At 37.1% G+C, this 23,363-nt stretch overlaps 1 protein-coding gene across 1 annotated transcript in view; it reads left to right on the forward strand.

Annotated features, from left to right (window-relative positions):
* The window catches only part of HHIP (hedgehog interacting protein), a 74,626-nt gene extending 55,766 nt beyond the window's left edge, over positions 1 to 18,860 (forward strand). Inside the window, exons 12-13 of the mRNA XM_014880580.2 lie at positions 9,267 to 9,415; positions 11,769 to 18,860. Of these exons, the coding sequence (XP_014736066.1) occupies positions 9,267 to 9,415; positions 11,769 to 11,962 (343 nt within the window). The 3' untranslated portion in view covers positions 11,963 to 18,860. The remainder of the gene's footprint in view (positions 1 to 9,266; positions 9,416 to 11,768) is intronic.
* The last annotated feature ends 4,503 nt before the right edge of the window (positions 18,861 to 23,363 follow it).

Genomic DNA, 23,363 nt, shown 5'->3' on the forward strand with positions numbered 1-23,363 from the left:
ATTTACCAGTTGTAAAATGAGGATAAATGAAAGTTATCAAACCAAAATTCCTCAAGGCATGATCTTTGCAGAGCAGCTGGAGGTATGAAAGTATTAAGGAATCTGGAAGGACTGCAAAAAGCCAGTTCCCAACATGACCCAGGGGCCCCAGCAGCAATAAGAGCTGATGACTAGCAGATAGATACTCACTTTAGCTGGGGGAATACCATGTTCTTCATGATGGATCTTGCTGCTCTATCAGACCAAGTTCTGACATGTAAAAGTAGCACATCCATCCTGCAAAAGTATCAGAAATCAACACAAAATGAGACAGCCAACAGAAATGAAGTTTATTTTATAATTCCTTTGACCCCCATCACACCCTACAACAGCAGCTGCCTATTTGTTCAGCATCTACTTCAGCATGTTCCTCCATTAGTATTAGATACAGTCAGACTTCCATTTTTGGTTTTGCTGTTAAGGGAGGAATTTATTTCCTTGTCAAACTTAAATTCTAAACATTGTTAGTGGTATAACATGGGAATACAACAAGACAGTCATGACATTGGATGCACACTGTACTGTAAGTTACAGTAGAGTTTCAGTGGTAGTGGAATTTGAGTGTTTTATAATTGTACTAAACTACAAGCAAATAATTTGGAAGCAGATGTTACTGCAGGTTGGTGCAGTCTGTCAGTCAAGGTTATTATGTATGTTTTATTTACACTTTCTGGTATTGAAAACATTTTTTTAGAACAAAACTTGCCATTCTTCCTGGGATTGTTTAGTCTGTTGGTGTATGGTTTTAAGTGAATTTTACACCCTAAATCCACTATTAGTATCTAATTACATGGGGCTGCCTTGTTTGACCTCAGCTTTTTGTTCTTGTTACCTCTTCCAGTAGGGTGGTCTTCAGCTGACATACCTGAAAGGCCAGACCTCCCATTGCTGCACTCACGGTTGGCTCTTTTCATGCATGGAAAAGGGTCAAGACTGTGTTTTGTTACTGGTGAAAGTAACCAGAAAACTATAAAATACTTTTTTAAATTGGCACACAGTTGAAATTAAACAGACTGTGGCAAAAGGATATAGTTTTTGGTAACACTTCTCAGAAACATAGGATAATTTTCAGTTAGGCAAAGTTTTGAGTTTTGTTGTTTTTCAGTCTCACACCATTGCAGATTTTAAGGGAAGGACAATGAGTGACTTCCACAATAGAGCATTGCAGATGTAGTTACCATTCCATGCTTAGTTCATACCACTCGTGTAAACAACTTAAAAATTCCATGGCTTTGGTAAAAGTTCATGTAATGTTACAGTAACAAAACACTGTGATTTACAAGATAATATTCTTTTCCATGTTAATATTTTGTTGCTTCTCCTTGTGGTGTGCACCATACCTATATAATGAATATTCACATAAACCCTACCACACTAAGCTTTGTAGAACACAAAGATGCTACAGGTGGACTATGAGAAGCAGGTAAAAATAAAATCATCAAACTATTGATTTGTCATGTCTTAGAAATTCATTACTCATTTAAAAACCCCTGTGAGAGGTGTCTCCTGTCAGACCTGTTAATTTGCAAAGAGAATCTTCCATGCCTAGGGCAGTGTAGAAGAATAAAATTATCATTCCTTGCAGTAGTGCCTTGCTGGAAATCAGTAATTCCATGCAAACCCGACCTTTTGCTAGTGGTCATCTGTAAGCTGCTGCAAGCTTGCAAAATTATTCTTTTATTTTAAAAGAATTTACATGAGGGTGCAGGATTGGATTTCTTTTGATCTTTTTAGGTTATAAAAACATTAAGGTCGGAAAAGACCTCCAAGATCAGCAAGTCCAGGCTTTGACAGATCACCACCTTGCCAACTAAACCAGAGCACTGAGTGCCATGTCCAGGTGTTTCTTGAACACCTCCAGGGATGGTGACTCCATTGACTCCATCACTTCCCTGGGCAGTCCATTCTAATGCTTAAAAACCCTTTCAGTGAAAAAATTCTTCCTGATGTCCAGTCTGAACCACCCCTGGCACAGCTTGAGGCCATGCCCTTTTGTCTTGTAGAAAACTACTGCATAATCAAAGTTGTTCCTGAACATAACTATGACTTCTATTTTTCTTGTCTCAAATGTAGCTTAGGACAGAAATCTCCTACTTGGATATAGAAAAAAAATTAAGTAGGCAGGTTAAAACATTTTAAGATCAGAAGATGAGGGTAATCCAGAGAACCCTTTGCATTAGTCTTCAATATGCAGCAATGGGAAAGTCCCATCCTAAAACTCTTCAAATGTAACAGAAATGAGGTATTAAACTGAGGTGATATATGACAAATTGATGAACATGATCAACACAGGAGTTCTGAATCCCACAATTATCAAAGCAGTTTGAAATACAGAATTCCAGATAGCACAGTAAAAACTTTTGTTCAGTTCTTCCAAGTACTTCATATCAATAACTAAATAGACTCCCACTGAAAGCACAGAGTGAAATAATCCTTCTTTTTGTAAAAAGGTTGTTATAATGATACATTAATGCCTGAGAGCTATAGACAATGAAGTGATTAAAAAAAAGCCCTAAGTATGTGAGGTGCTGCAAAATATAGATATACTACATACTGCCAAAAATCCCATACAGAAATGAGTATAGCCAATAGCATATTTAGCTTTGAGGATGGAGAAGATATGGGAAACATTAAAAATTACAAGCACATAAAACCAACACGGGGCACATTAGTTAAACTGGCAGTTAAGAGAAGTTCTTAAGTTAAAACCATCTCTGAAAAATATATCCATTGTTTGTCAAGATTATCAAAAAAACTCATTACCACTACTTTCCAGGGATTGGAACTAGTGAGAAAATATAGAGAGAAAGACTTATGTTCTTCTCAGCTAGAAGATAGAGTCAGTGGGATATCCTGAAGGTCAATGCAAATACTAGCATTTTATAAATTGTTTTTGTGGCCAAAACCCAAAACGTTTTTATTTTCTAGTTTTCTACTTTCTGTTTCATAACTTTTCTGTCATGTTTTCTGCTTCTATAAATACATACTAATACCAATCACAAAAGTATTGATGAGTTGAAAAGAAAAAACAACTAAGTAAACAGTGATGTAGAAAATGTAATGAGGTAAAAAAATTCCAGTTAGTCAATAACAGAGAAAATAGGAGACAAACCCATTAGAAAAGAAAAAATAATCATTTTTTCTAACATGATGAGAGGAGAAAATCAACTGTGAAAATTAATATTTAAATAAGTAAGATCTGTTGATAGGTCCATGCAGTCTATAATTTAAACATTATTACTAGACCAAGAAGTAAGAAAATAAACTTTGAAAGGTGGAAGAACAGCCATAAAGAGGCTTTGAAAGTCTTCTTTTAGAGTACTTGTAAAACGATCATTTTAAATTCTAAGGAAATTACAGATAAAAGGAAAGATATCCAGAGAAGAGTCTGGAAATGACAGACAATGCAAAGGCTTTCCTTTTAAAAGGTGTGCTGTGAAGTTTTAAGTGTGAAGCTTTAAGAGTTTGCCACCATCCATGCAGTGGTTCCAAACGGAGTGAGTAATTGTTTTGACCAGGATGGCTCAGTGAAACCAGCAGGTGATTTTTATGAAAGAGGGCAGAGCCTGAGTACGTGTTCCTGCACACAGAAGAAGATTTCCTCTTCCTCTCCTTGTAACACCTTCTAGATGTGGATTTCAATGTGTTTCATATCAACAGCCGGAATAGCTGCTTCCCGTTGGATTGAAACTTGAACTTGATTCAAACCATCTCACTCCTCTTTCATGCCCCTCCAGAGTATGTAATTCCACTTATCATCCTTTCCATCATCACCTTCCGGGATTTCCGCTGCGGGAGAGCATTTCCAAACAGACTGATTTCAGACATGAAGGGACAATACCTAGGTCATGCCTCATTTTGACACTGTTCAGGCTCTTTAGAAAACCATTAGTGATTTGATTTTTTAATATGAGTCAGGAGTGTTTGGTGGTACGAAAGAAGAAAAGCATTTATTAAAGTGAAGCTCTGTTTGAGACTTTAATTCCTGTGGAAATGGAAACACACAGTTTTAGAGTCATCTGCATCACGATACTCAGTTCTGATGGGTTATAGATAAACTCCAAAGCTCCTCCTGGACACTCTCTGTAGAAGGAGCCAATTTTGTTGGTGAATGCCCTCACCAACCCAGGTGGGCCATATGATTTCTTTCTCTTCAGAAAGTTACTATCCCTTAAGTCATTTGAGGGAATGGAAAGCCAGAATTAATGTCTAATTATGTTTAGTTTAGCTGGAGCATGCTAAATTCTTATCTCATTTACCTACCCACATGCAGTTACTATTCCCACAAGAGACACTAAAGAGAAATTAGAGCTTTTTGCGAGTACCAGTCTAGAGAGTTTCACTTTACAGAAGTACTTCACAAAAACTCCTTTGTAACCACGATGGAAAAACCTAAGGATTTTTTTCAATCACATCACAGCTCACTGACTGTAAAGTTTTTGTTTTGGTTTCATATTTTTTCCCCTTTTTTTAACGTCTTTCTAGCATTGGCTATGAAGGAGTTCTCACTTTTTATCGCTTTATAAGGAAAAAACAGCACCGTTTATCTTTTGCTTATTTTCTGGAGCCTGCAGGAAGCCTCTGCCATCCTAAAGAAAGTCACACATAATAGAGCAGCTTTAGCCTAGTAAGCCAGTCGTTCCCAATTCATCAGTCAAAGTGTTATGCAAGTGGCCCCCTAAATTGATAAATTCCCACAGTGCCTGTTGACCCAGCTGCCAAGTGCTCATGCAGCAGGTGTTGTTTTCATGACCACCCTGACAGTAATACAAACTGTTTAGCAGTTGCATTGACCTCTTAGCTATTAACATTGATACAGACTTCACTAGGGACTAGTTTTCAAACATGACAGAATTTCTTAAGACTAGAGGTCATGAACAAGTATACCATATAAGAATAAATTTGATATGCTGCTGAGTTTAAATCTTAAAAGCCATGAGTTTTTTCCACATTATTCCCATGTAGTAAATCTGGAGACAAGTAACGAGCTTTTGGCATCTCTCCCAGGACTAAAGGTATACTTTTTAATTTTAGAAGCTGTACCTGAAGAGATGCTATATTTATTCTATGACAAGTAGTAAATTTAGGTTATGACAAGGAGTGAAACAAAATTATTTTTTCTTGACATTTTCCCTTATAAAGGAAAAAACCTCAACAACTATTGCATAAATGTTGGTGATATACTTAAGTATCATTCTAATACCTAAATCTTATGTGCAGGTAATTGAAGCATAACGTTCCATATATTTTGTATCATGATTTCTACAGCAGTGTTTCTTGTTTGAATCTGAACATCCAGGAATTTTGTCTGGCTTTTTTTCCCCTCACTTTAGTAAGGAAGTAGTAATTTTTGATATTGTGTCAAAAGCCTGGTGGAGGAATTGTTTTCTGTTTAGTACCATTGTTTTACTGCTGAGTTGGGCCCTCCATTTGTATTGATTTATGCACATCTGAGTTATAGATAGCACATACAGTAATTAAATCCTTCTATGTGTTTAGTGGAGCTGCAAAGAGATGCACTAAAGAAAGCATGAAGCCCTGAGCCATGCCAGGATGAGTTTTAATCTATTAAAGCATGTTGGACTTTTGTATGCCTCTAAACAGTAGAGGCTGCTTTCTTCTACTAGGTATAGTAAGGCAGCAAAAATTATTTTACACATTGCACAGTCAAGAATTCCCAGCTCACTGCACACATCAGCGAAAGGATCCAGCAAGGCCCCAGCCCCCAGTACAACTTTTCCTCCATGTTCCATACATTTAGAGTTGTTATACAGTTTCATGAAAGCCTGTTTTAACAAGCAAGATATACTGTACTCTACTGTATATATGAACAGCTCTTTAAGATAACTAGAATTGTACAGACCATATAAATAGTCATTATCAGCTACATTTTTGGCTGACTTTCTGCGGACCAAATAGTGCTTACTGTAAGAGTAATCAAGCTGTACCCTTTAGAGTTTTATAGATTGAGGGATACAAGGAAAAAAATTCTCTCCAGCCCAGAGTGTGGCTCCATCTATTTCCCTCCATTTTCCACGTCAGGAGACACAGTGAAGCACTGGTTATATAAACAAAACCATGGTCCTGTCTCAGTGCGGGAGAGTCCCAACAGTCAGCTTCAGGACTTAGGTTATCTTTGTGAGATTCACTTCAACTTGTGCTGAGCCCGAACATTTCCACCCCTTCCAAGCCCTAGGAATGCAAAGTGAGCACTGTGGGGCAGAGGCTTTCTCTCCATACGTTGTTGGTCCCTGAGAAAGAAGTGTGGCTTTTCCCAGAGCACAGCTAAGGAAAACCAGCGATTCTCACATGCGACGATTCCGCTGCAGCTGCATTTGTATTCCTCTTCTCCTAAGGCACCCTGCCAACCAGAATTTTTTCCATCTTTGTTTCTACTCCGCCCCACCATTAATAAATATTATCCAAGGCTGATGAGTGCAAGTTCTTGATTGATGGTAGAATAAAAGGCAAGGTTATATTCACAAGTACCGAGAGCAGTAGAAAACTTTAAATCATAAAAAAGTGATCGGCCATGCTCAGCTGGAAACAAAAAAGTGTGACTTCTACCTTCCTAATTGCATACAAAAAGAACCATATATTATAGCACTATCATAGACAAATACTTCATGTCTATTAATAAAATAAATCATTATCTTCCCAAATAAAATACCTTTGTGACTTATAAGGTCATTCTTTGCTAAAGATACGCCACTGGAGCTCTTTTCCAAGAGATGCTCCAGGAGCCTGAGGTTATGCTTCCTGCTAAACACTGTACTGTACTTGTGTTTGAGCAAGGGAAAGAGAAACCTCCCATTTAAAGTAACTTGAAATAAATGAGCTTTAAATAGTGACAGATAAAGAATGTTGCATCCTATGTAGTTTGCTATACAGAAACAATTTCAAATGTAGATTTTTTTTCCAGATGTAGGAATTAGAAGACAGATCTTTTTACTTTAAATCTGAACAAGTCTCCACTGAAAATCATATTATTTTCGAGAACCATTTCCAAAACAGCATTGCATGTGAATATTGCTTATAATTTTTAAGCGTAGAAACTTTCTTAACCAGATCATATGTAATACAGAACTGGAATTCTTTACAGGTCAAAAAAATAATGCATTCTATTTAAAAGACAGCTGTGGAAATATGTAAACAGTAAAACTGAAAGGGTTTCAAATATGCTACACCAAAGGTGTCAAAACATGTTTCAAAGCCCTTAAATAATACAGGACCTTCAATCTGATTCTCAGATTGGAAATCAGGACTTTGGAAATCAGGACTTGGTGCTATGCTAAAGAAGCATCTACACATTCTTTCTGTCCTTAACATCTTGGGGAATCAGTTCTTGTGTGTGGATGTTTAAATAATCATGGTAGTAATTAAGACTGAGAAAGTGCTATGCTGAAACAAACCAGTGGGCCTGTACTGTATTACTGTTTTAAGGAAAAATGCAAGAAGCCCTGTAGTGGACCATTAACAAGATGCATGTCAAAATGGGAGGGGGAAAAGTAAGCCCAGACAGCTAGTGAGGGACTTAGGTATGAATGCTTATTTTTTAAAAAATTATTTTTTGCCCTATGTAATACTACTTTGAATGGCCCCATTGTGCACAGAAATACCTATTTAAAATCCTAGTAGAACATGAGCTTCAGATACCTTTGATATATTAGTAGCTACAAGTTCAGCTAGTTTATTGTATTTTCTTTAGCTTAATTTTTTCCCTTGATGTTTCTTCTGATGTTGAAAGGGAGATAAACAGGAATGCCAAATTTTTCTCTTCTTTTTCTTCTGTCACCATTTTCTGCATCTCCATCATACCCATTCTTTCTCAGACCCCAAAAACTATCCTTTCCTCTGTACAGGAGTATCAGTCTAGGAATTTAATATGGGACAGAGTAATCAGTGCACAAGCTGCTATTCCATTTATTTGCATAAAATTGGGGTGTTAATACTGATGTCAGTATAATGAACAATGTTATGTTCTATTCTATTCTATTCTATTCTATTCTATTCTATTCTATTCTATTCTATTCTATTCTATTCTACTCTATCTAATAGAATTTTGTTTTGGTTTGTTTGGATTCCAGCTGGACAAAGTTTCTTTAAGCTCTCCACAAAACTATTAAAATCTTTTTCCTGCTCATTTCAAGCTTAGTATGTATGGCAGTAGTTAAGACGATTTCCTTGGGAATGAGTAATTTTGTATTTGTCTCTAATTAACTTAATTTTCCATTATGCTCCTATTCAATTACTTGATTAGATCACTTGGGAGATCCTGACATTCTTTTCCAAACCTGTACCTGTGCAATCAAACCTACAGCAGAGATGAAACATGGTACCTCTACTGGGAACCTGTAGCCTTTGGATGATCCTATCATCCTAACCAAAACATCCAGGGTCAGAAATATTTTAAGTCATCTGAACTGGAATTTCCTTTGTGCATACATTGCACAGAATCACATGATGGTGAATGGCTGAGTTTGGAAGGCACCTCTGTAAGGCACCTGATCCAACCCCCCTGCTCAAACAGAGACTTCCACTGCCAATTTCCCAGGACCATGTCCAGACAACTTCCAAGGATCTCCAATGATGGAGACTCCACAACTCTCCGGGCAATCTGTGCTAGTGCTTGGTCACTCTCAGGGTGAAAAAGTATTTTCTGATGTTCAGATGCTTACATAAGCATCCAGAATGCACAATCCAAATATCATTCCATGGAAATATGGAAATTAAAAGCCAGCAGTTTAAAACAGAATTTGTAGACAGAGGAAATACTTCTGCAAAATGATTACATGTCATAATGCGTGATATAAAGCTTGTTCAGGTTATTCTTCTCCCTTTCTTAAGGGAAGTCTAGATCAGCTAGAAATGCAAAAAAACACCATCAGATGCTGCCTGCGATAAGCTGGCAGCTTTATGAAGATAAACCTTCAGCAAGCTGGTTTTGGCAAGTTCATGCTTCAAGAATTCTCAAGGACTATTGCTTAATCTTGTGGAAGATCTCTGAAGGCAGTTACATGAAATAATAGCAAATTGCCCTGTATCTTTCTGTACTGTAACATTTCATCTCTGATCTTACTGCTTCTTCCGAGGAAAAAGAAATCTTGTGATTTCTTCCACTGATAGTACTACAGCAGAGAATCAAGCCTTTAATAAAAAAAAAAAAAAACAGAACTTTTCTTCTTGATCCCAACTTTTAACTCTTTGCTTTGTGTGGTTTCATTCAGGCCTTTAGTCCCTGAAGAATGCAAAAGAACAGCTCAGCCTGCACAGATACTGACATCTGAATGCTCAAGGCATTGTCGGAACGGGCACTGCACTCCCACAGGAAAATGCTGCTGTAATCAAGGCTGGGAAGGAGAGTTCTGCAGAACAGGTTTGTATACAGATTCATAGCAACAAGTGAAAAAAGCAGTGACATGTCATAATTAGCTTTTAATTATTTGCTCGGAGAAATTTCCAGTATATGTTGACCAATATACTGGCCTTCAGTTCTAAGGCAACATTAGAAAATACTGATTCCATGAGCTGCAGGAAAACAGTAAGTCTTTAGATGAATGCAACTGCTAAAACATCTAATGCATTGTGATCCAGTGTAGAATGCAATTGATAGCATAAACATGACAACAGTATTCTTTCTTTTCCCACAAAGATTTTCAAATGGAAGGAGATGCAGTCTGTGTTTGGACATTCACCTTCCACTTGCAGTATTATCACAGTTAGTATCAAAGAGAGATGGTAAATCAGAACTGCAGGTCTCCATTGCATCTTTTGCACTTCACTAATTTAATGCAGATTTTTTAGTTCTGGTACATTCTTGCTTTTGATCCTACCAAATGAATTGGCTCCAGTTTGTTAAAGAGAATTCTATGTACAATATATCACAAAACAGCTAATAATCAATGTTATTGTGATCCATTATTACAAAGATTCCATCAAGTCCTATCTAGTTGCCTTAGCTTTTAAAAGTCACTTGGAGAAGGTCAAACTAAGACAAGGGGTGTGCCAGCCAAGGGGTGACATAAATGAGCCTGGAGTGCCAGAGCTGTGCCATCACTGTCTCAGAGGCTGTGGTTCTGTCTGAGCTGTGTCATTTTGGCCAGTGCAGATGTTCCAGAGCCAGCCTCGGTACCAGGAGATGATATTACAAAAGTTTTATTCCTCAGCATCAGCAGAGTCCTCTGACTGGGCATAATTTGGTCAGCAAGTTTGACCAGATGCCTACACAAAGAGATGTTAATATTGTGGCAGTAAAATTCAAAGAAATAGGAAGGACTAAGGGAAAACAAGGATCCCACGATGGATCATGGAAAATTCAGGTTGGAAGGGTACCTAGGAGGGCCCTGGTGAAGCAGGGTCAGCTATGAAGTCCTTTCTGGAGTGTAAATTTCAGCAATCTCCAGGTTTTTAGTGATGAGCGGAGTGACTTTGGAATGAAATGAAATTAATTAATCAGTAATAAAGTATCTTATTGGCAAAGATTCATGAGCTGGCCATCTTAAACCAGCAATAAAGGCAGGTTAGAGAAATGGATGAGGTAATCTGGCCAAATATCCCAACTTTAATTGTCCTTACTTGTCAGAGCCATCCTGCATTTAGAGAATGAGGCCCATTCTACAGCCTTTGTCCAAGTGCAACTTAAAAGTAAAAAATGCCTCCAGCATGAACATAAATGGGTCTTAAATAACCTATTTTGTTTTAAAAATCACAGCTTTATGATAGATGATTTGATGGACAAAATGAGCAAGAAAGCCACAGAAAATATGTAGACTAAGGATCTTCCTTCCCTGCATCCGACACAACAATTAATAGGGATGTTCTAAGTTGAACCTCAAGTTACTATTATAGTTTAAATAAGAAAATTTACCTTACGAGGTATGAGTTTCATTTTCATGTAGTTAAGAAACTCTTGGATAAAACCAAGAAAACCTGCATTTCTATAGTGTATTACAAATATCCATAAATCCATATTAAAGTTCATTGCAATAGATAACATTAAGCAGCATAACATCTGCAGAAAAAGAAAGATATATTATATACATTATTTATATCACAGTCCTGTGATTACCCCAGAAGAAAATACTTCCACAACTAAAGTTATTGATTATTAATTTTGCTAACATTGGCTGCAATTTAAAATCGGAGCTGTATTTGAAAAACTGAAGCAAGCTGATTAGCCTAGAACTCTATAGATAAATCATCAGGCATCTGCTAAAAAGAGGGGAAAACTTTGAAACTTACATAACTGATAAAAATAGTTGAAAAACTACCTTGGCTCTTTTTTCTCCAGTGGGAATTCAATTTTGGTCCTAGCATTAAGTGATTCAAGAGCCAAAGGAGTGCATTTGGTGCACTGCTTAGGTGTAGTCTGCTTTGCTAAGGCACATGTGCAGTGCAGAACTCTAAGCATACAAAGAGGTTTGCCTGAGATTCCTAAATGAAACCTGAATATGGGAATTGGACATTCCAAAAAAATCTGTTATTTATCAGTCTTTCCCTGTGACATCCTCACAGATATAAAAAATTACTTCCTCTCCCTAATATTCTAAAACTTTAAAAAATATGCTTTCAACACTCCTAATATTTCATCCTTTCTGTGTTGTTTTTAATTTATATGCTTTATCACGACAAGGTTAGAAAAGCTCTAAATCAACTGTACCTTTTTTTTCTCTTTGTGATGTTCTAAACAAATTAGAAAATCGCTTTTTTTTTTTTTTTTTCACCCACAGCAAAATGTGACCCAGCCTGTCGACATGGAGGTGTGTGTGTAAGGCCCAATAAATGCTTATGTAAAAAAGGCTATCTCGGCCTCCAGTGTGAACAAGTGGATAGAAACATCCGAAGAGTGACAAGGGCAGGTATTCTTGATCAGATCCTAGACATGACATCCTATTTGCTGGATCTAACCAGCTACATTGTATAGTTTCTGGGACTATTTGGAAACTCCACTTTCAACGGGCATTTGTTTTGAATCCTGTCATTTTTGAAAGACTGTTATCCTGCAACAAACACCGGTGATTTGATTTACTTTATTAATTTAAGTGTAATATCCACCAATGTAAAGAAAAATCCCTTGTATGTGTGTAAATATTCCTGCACGTCTCCACAGACGTCCCAATATCCAATATGTGCACACATACACACGCAGCCGCTATCACAGATACGGTTTTGCAGAGAGTGGAATCTTTTTTTAATATTTATTTCTTCATGAGAAATAGTTTACGAAGCAATTCCACTGTAAAACACATTTTCGTCAAAGGACTTTCCTGATGTCTTAATGGATTCTTTGACATCCCAGAAATCTCGTTCCTGTACCTATCTGATTCTAGCAGTGAGAAAGCAGTTTCCAAACATCGCTGTATAAACTGCTGGACTTAATAAAATCCAGTTGTAACAGTTTCTAAGGTAAACTGAACTCCATCATGAGACAATATTTCAGAACTGCTTAATGCATTCCTATCTAGGCAATTCATTGTAAGACTGTAACCTTCACTTTCATCAATGTAACTCTATTACAGAATGTTATTTCTTTATCTAGCATAGATGCAAAAATCTGGTTATCGCAGCTTAATATCAAGATTGTTTCAAGTGTTTAATAATTAAATTATATTCGCATATTTCAAAACCAGTCATCCTAGAAGGTCTGCTTTTTATCATATATTTTATTTAACGATGGGCACTGGGTTCATGTTACATATTTATATTATTTTATTTTTATAATATAGACATCACCTAGATGAGACAGCTTTACCATGTCCTGTAAAATACTAGAGTTACATTTTTCACCAGCTTAATTGGAAAGACTGGGAAAGAGAGAGCAAACACATACACACACATACTTCAATGTGTTGTGGATCTAATCTAGAAATGTACCCTTGTGTCAACTTGTGTTCATTTACACCAGGTGAGAACAAAAGCAAACGCCCACCAACCATAATAAAATTACAGCATGTGTTAAAAGTGTCCCTAACGTGGTTTTCACTGTAGCAGGACAGTGTAAGAGGTGGTGCAGGGGCAGACTCTGCCGATGCCACACTGGGCAGGGCATCCCGGGCTGAGAGCTCACTCAAGCGTGTGCTGCCTGTGTACGGTGCCACTTGTGCAAAACCTACAGCAGCTCTTGCCAAATGAATGCTAAATGTTCCTTGGAAAGCCAGCAGAAAACCAAGTCTTTGTAAATGTATCGACAAATGTGGTGGTGTATGTGCTACAGTCAGGTTTTCTAAGGTATTAATTAATTAGATGTACCTGCAGAACTGGTGCCCTCATCTCCAGCTCTACTGGCAGTTTCTTTGTTCACTATTTACCAACTATCAGGTTTCCTTTGCACTACCTGCAAACTACCTACTGCAGCTTCTGCAAAATCTTGCCTAAGAAAAGCAAGCAGAGCAGCCCCAGTGTGCACATCCTGTGGTCCTTAGAAGCAGCTGCTCATGCATCAAAGATTGACAACACTGCAGCCAAACAGATCTAAAAGACTTTCACCATGTTAACTCTCCAGTAGTACAATCGTCTCTCCAGGGCAGCAACATGCTGCAAATTTTCCCTGACAGAAATTTGTCAGCGTTCATGTAGTGAGTATCAAATGTGAAATTACAGCATAACCAATACTTGCATTTCTGTGTCTCACACATTCCAGCTCCAAGGAACAGACAATTACATTTGCCTTCCATATATGTTTGCCTGGGTTTCGAGTGACCTCATGCCAAATGGAAATGGGTTGAGAGATCTTGGTTAAGTGCTCAGAGAACAATGGTCTGCATTAAAAAGTGCATGCATAATTTTGCACAATGTAGATTCAACTGACAGTCCATTGAAAGACATCTTGGGATTAAATGAGCATGAAGACCAAATTGCCCTCTCACCCCAGAAAAGGGTGGTCCCTTATAGTCACACGAACACTTCATTGGCTAGGCAGTGTGACCAATCTTAAAATGAACCCTGTGGTAGCATCTGTAGGTTAATAGCAGCTCTTTGTCTCCGCTGCTTTCTGCCTTTAGTCTTTTCCCTGAATTCCATCACAAAAAGTTTTACAATTAAAAAATGTCCTGACAACCATTTTTGTAAATTGACCTTAGCATCTAATCTTTCCTTATTCAACGTGGGTGACAAAAATGTGAACTTCTCATGAATGAGCCAGCTGTCTAAATCTGTCACATAGCACGGTTTTATTACACTCCTCATAACCAGCAAGGCAAGAAAGTCACTGAAATATTTTAGCAACATTTAAATATCTGACAGAGATAACATCTTTAACACTTTCTTCAATGAAATATATTTAAAAATAAACCCAACTTTAACTCCACTCTGATACGTTATTTTCAACAACCAGCTGGGAACATGTTATAGTTCTTTTCTCACTGCTTAGTGCCTTAAAAAATACAACAAATGGCACCTAAATTGAAGATTCACAATCATATATATATATGCCACAGTCATGCATAGAAGAGAAAACAATGAAGTTTTGATCATAACAATAAAACAATTTAGTTTACTAGTGAAATCTGAAAATAAAACTCCAGTAAGAGCTAAGAATTAAATCCAGGCCTCATTCAAATCAACAGCAAAAACTCACATTGACTGTGCTGCACTCAGAAAATCACTTTCAAAATTAAGCAAAATTTAAGCAAAATTCTTCACTTTGTTTTATTAAAAAAAAAAAATCTGCTCTGAGTCATTCCATACAAACGTCAAAATTAAGAAATAATCTAAGTGAAGGTTAGAGGGAGAGGGGAGATAGTCTGTGAAATTGTTTTGATTCATTTTTATATCATCTTTTATATTGTGTGAAAGCAGGCATCTGCATTAAGCCCACATATTCATAGGAAGTCCCAGTGGAAAAGAAGTATTCTCATAAAAAAAAAAAAAAAAAAAGAAGAAAAAAAAAAAGACACAAAAAATCCTAGCTGCTTATTTATCAAAAGAAATTATACTATTAAAAAGAGTGAGCAAACCCCAGGCCTAGCCACCCAAGATGCTGATATAAAAAGGGCAACTGCAGTAATTGCCCTGAGAATTGGCATACAAAAAAAAAAAAAAGTGTCTGTAGAAAGCCTGTTGCCAGTTAGGTCATTCTGCAGCCATTCTCACACAACCTCCAAGAGTGTCCCAGAATAAAACTGAGCTTATAAATGAAACTAGATAAATGAGGCAATTAGATAAGGGCCTCCAGAAGGGATTTTATGTATGTGTTCAAGTTGTCTCTGCCTCTGTGTCTCTCTCTCCTAATCTTTTATTCCATTCATTTCTTCCTTTATTCGGAGATACTGCCTCTCTGTTCCCAACACATTGTACATTTCAAGCATTCTTTCAGCCTTTCTGCTGCTAGAACAGCAGGAGAACAAACATACCTGTTGCAAGAAACATGACTCTCCCTGATGCCTGCTAGTGTTAAACCCCTGCTTTATTATTTTGGGACAGAAAACTCATCTTTCTCTTTTTAAATTCTGCTGATCAGAAAGAAGGCATATAACTGGAATATAAGGAGAAACATCTTTACTCCATAGATAAGTAGGGAGACAAAAAGATGTTATGCAAAATCAGCTCCAAATCGTTTCACTCCATTTCAGAAAAACAGTAAACTCATTTTTCTACTGTGCCCAGTAAGAAATACTAACTCAAAGCCTCCCCCTCTGGGAATAAATTTCTTCTGTTAACAGACAGGGACACAGATCCAAACCCTTTTACCCTTTTTACCTTTAAATCCTCACACGTTAATCTATTTCATGCAAACAAAGTGTAAGTTGGCTATAAATAAGAATATAAATTCTGTATCACTGACATGACACCTCTGTGTACCTCCTTCTTTCACTCACTTGTCCACATTTGGTTTTGCAGCTCCTTCTTTTCTAGACCCACAGCAAATATCAACAATCCCTGGTTGCTGCAGGTGCTAATTATTTTTGAAAGTGCCTGACAGATGTGTGCCTGACAGATGTGTGCATCAAAATCTTCCCAGCAGCTGAGGCTTTTATCTGTTGGACATTCCACAGAATTTTATTATTTTACAGTGACTTCTAGTATTGTGTCTTAGCTGGGTATTTACAGTTCAGGAACACCAGCCTCACACAGCTCAGGCACAGACAGACTGAAGCTGGAGAAAAGCAGAAATCACTTCAGTCACTTAGTGCTTATCACAAAGTTACCCATTGCAATCCAGTGAACAGATGCCTTAGCTGAAAACCAGAATGACATCCCTAGCATGATGAAATGCAGCTTTTCAGTACACGTTTTCTCTAATTTGGGTTGAGAAACAAGGACCTTTTCCTGTAAAATTATGAAAAATATAGATGCTAATAATATGAACAAGTCATTCCACAGGTGTAAAGTTGCACTATGGCGAAAATGAGTATTCATACATGTAATTCTAATTGCATCCAGGAAATAGGCATTTATAAGATTAGTTCTAAGTGGAAAAAATGTCCAAGGACAGCCTGTTCTGCTAATTTCTCCTTAATCATGTAAATTCTTAAAAGACATTCATGCATTTTAATTTACTATCTTTTAGATTATTTGTGTATCATTTTAATTAGGAATTATACCATTTTAATCTTCTGTCCAACTTAAAAGGTGTCCTGATAAATAAATATTTCCCTAAGTAGTTTCAGGGCAAAATGTTTCAGACACATTGAAAAAAAAATGACTGTTTTGCTGTAAAGTTTGTTGTCAACAACAGAGTATTTCAGTGAAATAAGGCATGTAGTTTTTGGCATATAGGTGTGAAACAGCAGAAGCCACCTGAAAGCTTAGTACAGGATTACTTTAATCTTTGAGGGCTTGACTCCAAGCCCATTGATGTCAACTGATAATCTCCTATTGACTTCATTAGTTATAGGATTAAGTCCTTAAAAGATATCCACTTAGCTGGCAGAAGATCTTAACTTCAGACATCAGTGCACACATGACCTCTCCGTGTCTGCATCTGCAGCATTACACCAATGTCTTGTGGAATGAGTACAGACTCAGCCCTGCAGAAAGCCCTACAGAGCCTTCCAATCCTCTTGGGTTTCCTTATAGGTATTGCCAGAATTTACACAAAATCTGTCTTCTTCCTGATTTCTTGATACTTTTTAAATGTCCAGCAATCAGCTGATGTGAAAGCCGAGTGACTCACCTGCTTCCCTGAGCTCTCAGTACTGAAAAAGTATCGTCTAGTGATCATTCTATGTCTATACAGGCATTAACAAACATTTAATATTCTGGCTTATATGCAAATAATGTGTGTCTTTACCTATTGTCCACTGCACACAGGCTTCCAAAAACAAAATTGTCAGACATTCTTGCACAGACAGCAAGCTGCATTACTGGAGAAGAGATTTCTTTCTAAAAACAACTTTCCATCTGTTACGTATTATCAAGAGGGTCCAGTGTATCATATAGTAAAGGTTCTTCTATGGTCTATGAGATTTTCCTATTTATTTTTGTTTTGTGATGAAGTAAAAAAGGAAAAAATATTTTAAGTGAAAAACTGCTTACATTCCCAGGAAATTTCAGAAAAGCAGCATCAGCTAAACCATGTGAATATACACAATGGCTGTGCTCACAGTATTCTTGGAAAGAAGGCAGAGAGAGTTGGCTGGTTTGGAGACAGGTTTTTTGTACTTTTTTTATGTAGGATACATTTTACAGTAGGACAAAAGGGTGTTTTGCATCACAAGGCAGTAACAAACAACCCCATTTTCTGAATGTTCCTAGGAGGAGCTGTAAAAGAAAATGTTCTAGGCAGTCAGAACTGGTGTGCAGAATGAACTTAATTCATATCAAGACATACTGAGACCAGAAACCACCTGGTATTAGGTCACCAGATGTAGCTTGTAGCAGTCTCCATTAGTACCAGAAGCAGTAACCCTACCCTGTGAATTATCCAGAAATGCTATTAGCCATCCCCCACAAAATATACTGCAGAATTAAAACTTCAATTCCCCTTTGAGAACAATTAGATTGTAATGGGAGCCAAGCAGAAAAGGAAATAACAAACTTCTGTCACTTGAGAACATTACTGTAGTGGCAATCCCCTGTTCCACTAGTTTTATTGCATAGTAGCTGTCAGGTATTGTATGTACATTTGAAATGTGGGAAAATAGCTTAGAAAATATCACTCAAACTAGGTTTAAACATCTTCTGTAAACTGAATTATACTACTAAGCATATACAGGCACCGATCTAGCTGGGAGCACACAAGTAATTTTAAGCATATGAGCCTCACTGAAGTCATGTGCTTAACATTATTAATATAATTAAGTGCTTTCTTAGTTTGAGACAAGTCTCTGCAAGTCTATCTACACAGACTCCATATGCTATATGTGCATTTCCTTTTAGGGAGACAGCAGGACTGAAGTTCCCAACAACAGAATTCAGTTGCTGTCTGTCACAAATTCTATATAACCTGAAATAATTGCATCTTTGTGCCTCCACTTCCCATCCAAAAATTAGTGAAATCAATCCTTGTAAAGCGCTTTGAGCTGTTCAAATGAAAAGTGCTATAAAAACTACAAATTATTATTATATTATTGAACACCATGTATGTATACACACTATTATGTAATATATAATATATGTATAATGCATATAAATTCTAACAAATGTATTTGTGTAATATCTGAGAAATGGAACAGTTGTATCTGGAAGTGATAAATACATAGAGTTGGATTTATTGTTAATCTGTGGATTTAATGTTTTTTTAGACAAAAGGATGTTTAAGTGTATAATTGCTTTTTTTAATTTAATATATTTATGTAAATGCATGCCTGAAGTTCTGATTAGATAGTTATTCTGTGTCCCTTAAGCTAATAAAATATATTAAACTTTATCTTACTATATAAGGTACACCTGCTGCTTTAATTTTTTTTTGTTTTAATATTTTTTATGACTAAATGCATAATTTAAAGTTCATGAAATTTTAATTTTAATCGGCTCTTTGATCTTTGCAGCAAAAGAAAAACACCAGCATTTTATATATTCGTTGAAATGTACACTAGTTTTATTTATATAAATTCTAAGATGCTTTCATAAAATGTGACTGAACACTGCTATTATTTTTGGAATGGGAAGTTTGGAATGGCGTTTCCTGGGCAGAAAATGAAGGCATCCATATTGAAAAGATACCTGTCCCATGGCAGGCAGTATGTGAGTGGACTTGGGGCTGGAACAAGGGGATTTCATGCACAGGCTTTGGAAGTGCAGGTATCTTGGGGAATTAGTTCAGCAACAGTGGGAGAAACATTGGGGTCATTTATTTGTTGTTTATTTCATATCTTCAGAGGAGCACATCATCAAATCAATGCATGTTAAATTCAGAGGGACCATCTCCAGTGGTTTAAATGAGGGCCATAAAACATGGATGCAGTGTGGAATTCTTTCCTTTGCTCCCCATCCTAAGTAACAGGTTCTGTTCCATTGAACTCAGCACCTGAGCACACACATGGGAGCAAGGCCAGCTCCACAGATCAACCTCCTGTGTTTTATGATACAAGACAACAATTAATAATTACAACACTTAAATGCAAACTACACTTGCATCTGGGGCAGCAAAAACCAGTTGGGACAGGGAGCACTAAAGTGCCAACCAAGGGCTTCTTCACACACACTAAGCTTACTTTGGTGGTGTGAAATGCTGTTGAATTAGTCTTACACATTTAACTTACCTAAAGCCTTTAGCCTGTCCTGTGTTTATTTCTTAAACTAAAGAATGAAGCATTACCAACTCTACGACATTGATATTATCTCTACGTTTCAAATTGAAGCCAAAATAATCTTGAAATTTTCATGAAACTGTTTTTCCATTTTTCAGCTAGCTATACCATTAGTGATATGGGCTGGTGGCCAGCCAGAGAACTAGGATCCAAGGAAAATTTGAACTTCACCCAAATTTGAGGATATTTGGAAACTGTATTTTACTTCAGCTTTTCAATTAATAAATACAGCAGTTGCAGCAATGTTCTTTTAAACATATTTTCTTGAAAATTTTCTTCATTTGAAGAAGTGCTCAGAACAAGAAAACAGCTGAAAGATGGCAAATAAATAATGAAGAAATCCATGAGGATTGTTTTGATTTTTTTAGTGAGACCTATATGTTCATGTAGAAAGCAAAAAGAATTCTGTGAGTTTCGTACATAATTACAATAAATACAGTGCAGAGTGTAGTTCTGGTGACATCATGAGTCACTGAATTTGTTCTTGTAATTTATTAAGACGTTATGAAAACCCACTGACATATTTATAAGCCTTGGAATTAACAGCTACCTTTCATTCCTTTTACAACACATAAGACATGAATTTTACTTAGAGAATTATATACACTCAGCTGTGTACAGCAGGACTGTAATTCTGCCTAGAGCTTCTGATGGTATCCTAAACCTGAAGGGCCAAATTCTGAATCTGCTTTCAAATTTACCAAAGGAGGTATCCTTGGCCTCTTGAACAAGGCTTGTGTAGTTTGCCAAAAGCCATCAGAACTTTCAAAAGGAATCCAAAGCCTAAATGCACAATTCAGGAGCATGTCATGTTAGTAATACAGTTACTACTCATATATTTGATTAAGTATTTAATCACTACTCCCAAAATACATACTTTGAATAAACTTTTTTTTATTTCCACGTACAGCTCTGTTCCTTAAGTCTTTGGTTCTTTATTTGTTTTCTTATAGACATGCTGCTTCTCCCTTCTATTGCACTAAATTCACTACATATTTACAAGTGTTTCATGAGACTGATTACGGCACAAGTGCTTTTTTTCTGTTTTACTTTAATGAAAACACTAAGTAATGGATCAGCCCCTGGTTTAACTGTAAATTAAAAATGCACCACAAGTAAGTAGGATAGAATCTTTAGGATGCCAAAGAATCATTTCGGTCTGTGTGGTTGGATTTATTTATTTTGGGGGAAGGGTTGGTTTGAGTCATATTTGATGACATGTCTATGGATGACATACGTCTCTGGCAGAACTGGGCAAAGTGGGACATAGCTTTGGTTTGGAAAACCTCACTCAACAGTGGCTTCCTTGTTTGCTTGTTTTGGGGTGGTTTCTGGGTTTTTTTAAAGTTTTTTTTTGTTTGTTTATTTTTTTGTCTTCCAGAGCTAGGAGTACTCCTGGATTTTGCATGAATTCCAACATTTTGGTCTAAAATAGTTGAATGAATGGCTTTTACACCAGTTCAACATTCAATATTCAAACTTTCAGATACTGTCAATGTTTCAGTCATCTTCATCTGTTGCCCATCTTCCATTGGCACAAATTCACTAATATATCAGCATTGTCAGGAGGCAAATCGGGCTAAGCAGTGGCTTTTCCTTTTCACTCCTTTTATATCACTTCAAATACATTTGACTCAGAAGTGACTGTCACATTGTCCCACAATGAAACTGGTGTCATTATCCTAGCACAGTTTGCTCCAGTTGTACATGCTGGAGCAACTTCTGCATGTTTCACCTTTCGCTGTGCACATTTGATTACTCAGAGAGAGACTGAGGGAGGGAATGTAGGAGTTGTATGCCTGTCCTTCATTAGAACAAGAGGTATGTTCTCTCAGTAATAGAAAATTGGGATTCTGGGATATATATATACATGCAAGCTATTTCCACTTCAGGGAAAGGGAGCATGTATGCAAATCAAATGGCTGCCTTTGGTTCAGGAGATTCATAAAGAAGAGATCCAAACTGCACAAACTCTCTTGCAGTGGAATCCGTGCTTTCCTGGTTGGATGAATAGAACAGGTGCAGACACAGCTTTCAGGCCTTTAAACTACACCAGCCCAAATAAATTACAGCTACAGAGCATGTTTAGCAATTTCAAGCAAACATTAGAAATGCAATGCCCATGGTGCAGATAAAGTGCTTATGAAAAAGGTGGACGTAACATCTGTACTGGCACAGAACGCCTGTTCTAAAGTAATAGCTGCAAAATGCCTCCTATAAAGCATAAGACTGTTAGTACAGCTGCAGCTTTTAATAGCTATTGAATTTCTTGATCAGGGAGGCAGGTCCAGAGCAAGGGAAATGGACAAGTGAAACTATAAACTGCTATTTTACACCTATGAATGTAATATCAAATAAATGTAGCCGAACCCACTTTTATTTTTTTAAGAAATTCATCCCCAGAGAGCCTCGTGCTAGATCTTAGCTAGCAAGCCATCAGAAGGCACTTATGTCAGCCTAACCCTGAGCTTTCCAAGATGTATAGCCATGCAGTCTACATACATATATATATATATATATATACCTCTTGCTTATTATATCTGTAACACAAACCTGCAGCCACACACACATGCTAATACCTCATGCATCATTTCTGCACTTATTCAGAGCTATTTGGTTCTAGATCGATGCAAACAAGCAGGGAAAAGGTAAAACAATAGGTGGATTTTAAGATGGTCCTGCAAGAACAAATTATAGCAAAGTGACTGAGCTGCACAGACTTTCAGTATGGGCAACAGGATGCAACCAGTAAACTCATTACCATGTTAAGCTTATTAAAATTATTCCGGTGAATACAGCTGTCTGGCATTTTCTCAGGTTTCGTATTTAAATACCTTAGTAGTAAGATGAATTCACGTCTAAGAGGCCCTTGTAAATTACTGGAATAATTTTTACTCTGCATTTATAATTGCAGCTTTTTGTTTCTGATGGAACTTCTATGGAATTATCAGATTTTCAGTGTGCAGATAAACTGCATTTTAATATTTTTCAAGCTTATTGTCTTGCAAAATCTTCACGTCTTTTATTAGCCTGGAAATGAAGACCCTCACATAATACTCAGGCAGCAGTGGTTGCTGACACTGCAGATTCACCCAAAATTACCCCAGATGGAACACTCTGAATATTCACAGAATATTCTAAGTTGGACCCACAAGGATTATTGAGTCCAACTCTTCAGGAAAAGGCCTATATGGGGACTGATGATAATTGGTGCTGGTGTCTCTCATACACAGATCAGACAGGATTGGTTTGTTGTTTTCTTGTGTTGAGGACCACTTTTTCCTCTGAAAGACAGCAGTTTGCAAGCTACATGCTATTAATGTCTACCCAAAGTGTGTCCCAGGCCTGTAAACCCTTCTGAGTCCCAAAAGAACAACTCCATCTATCCAATTTCTTAAATATCCTGGCATCTGAACTCACTATGTTTCTTTTAATATGGCTAATTTTTTTTCTGGCTGGCATATATGCTCAGAAGTACCCGAACAATATGGAGATAGATAATTATCTCCTTCTAAAAGCAATGCAGGATAAGACATACAACTGCCAAAGCTTGCTTGAGACCTTGGAGAATCCTGAAATGTTAGTCATAGCCAGCACCTCAATTAACTTCATGGGTGGTGGTGCCAGTCTAAT

Source organism: Sturnus vulgaris, chromosome 4, assembly GCF_052056855.1.
Source record: "Sturnus vulgaris isolate bStuVul1 chromosome 4, bStuVul1.hap1, whole genome shotgun sequence".
Lineage (NCBI taxonomy): Eukaryota > Metazoa > Chordata > Aves > Passeriformes > Sturnidae > Sturnus > Sturnus vulgaris.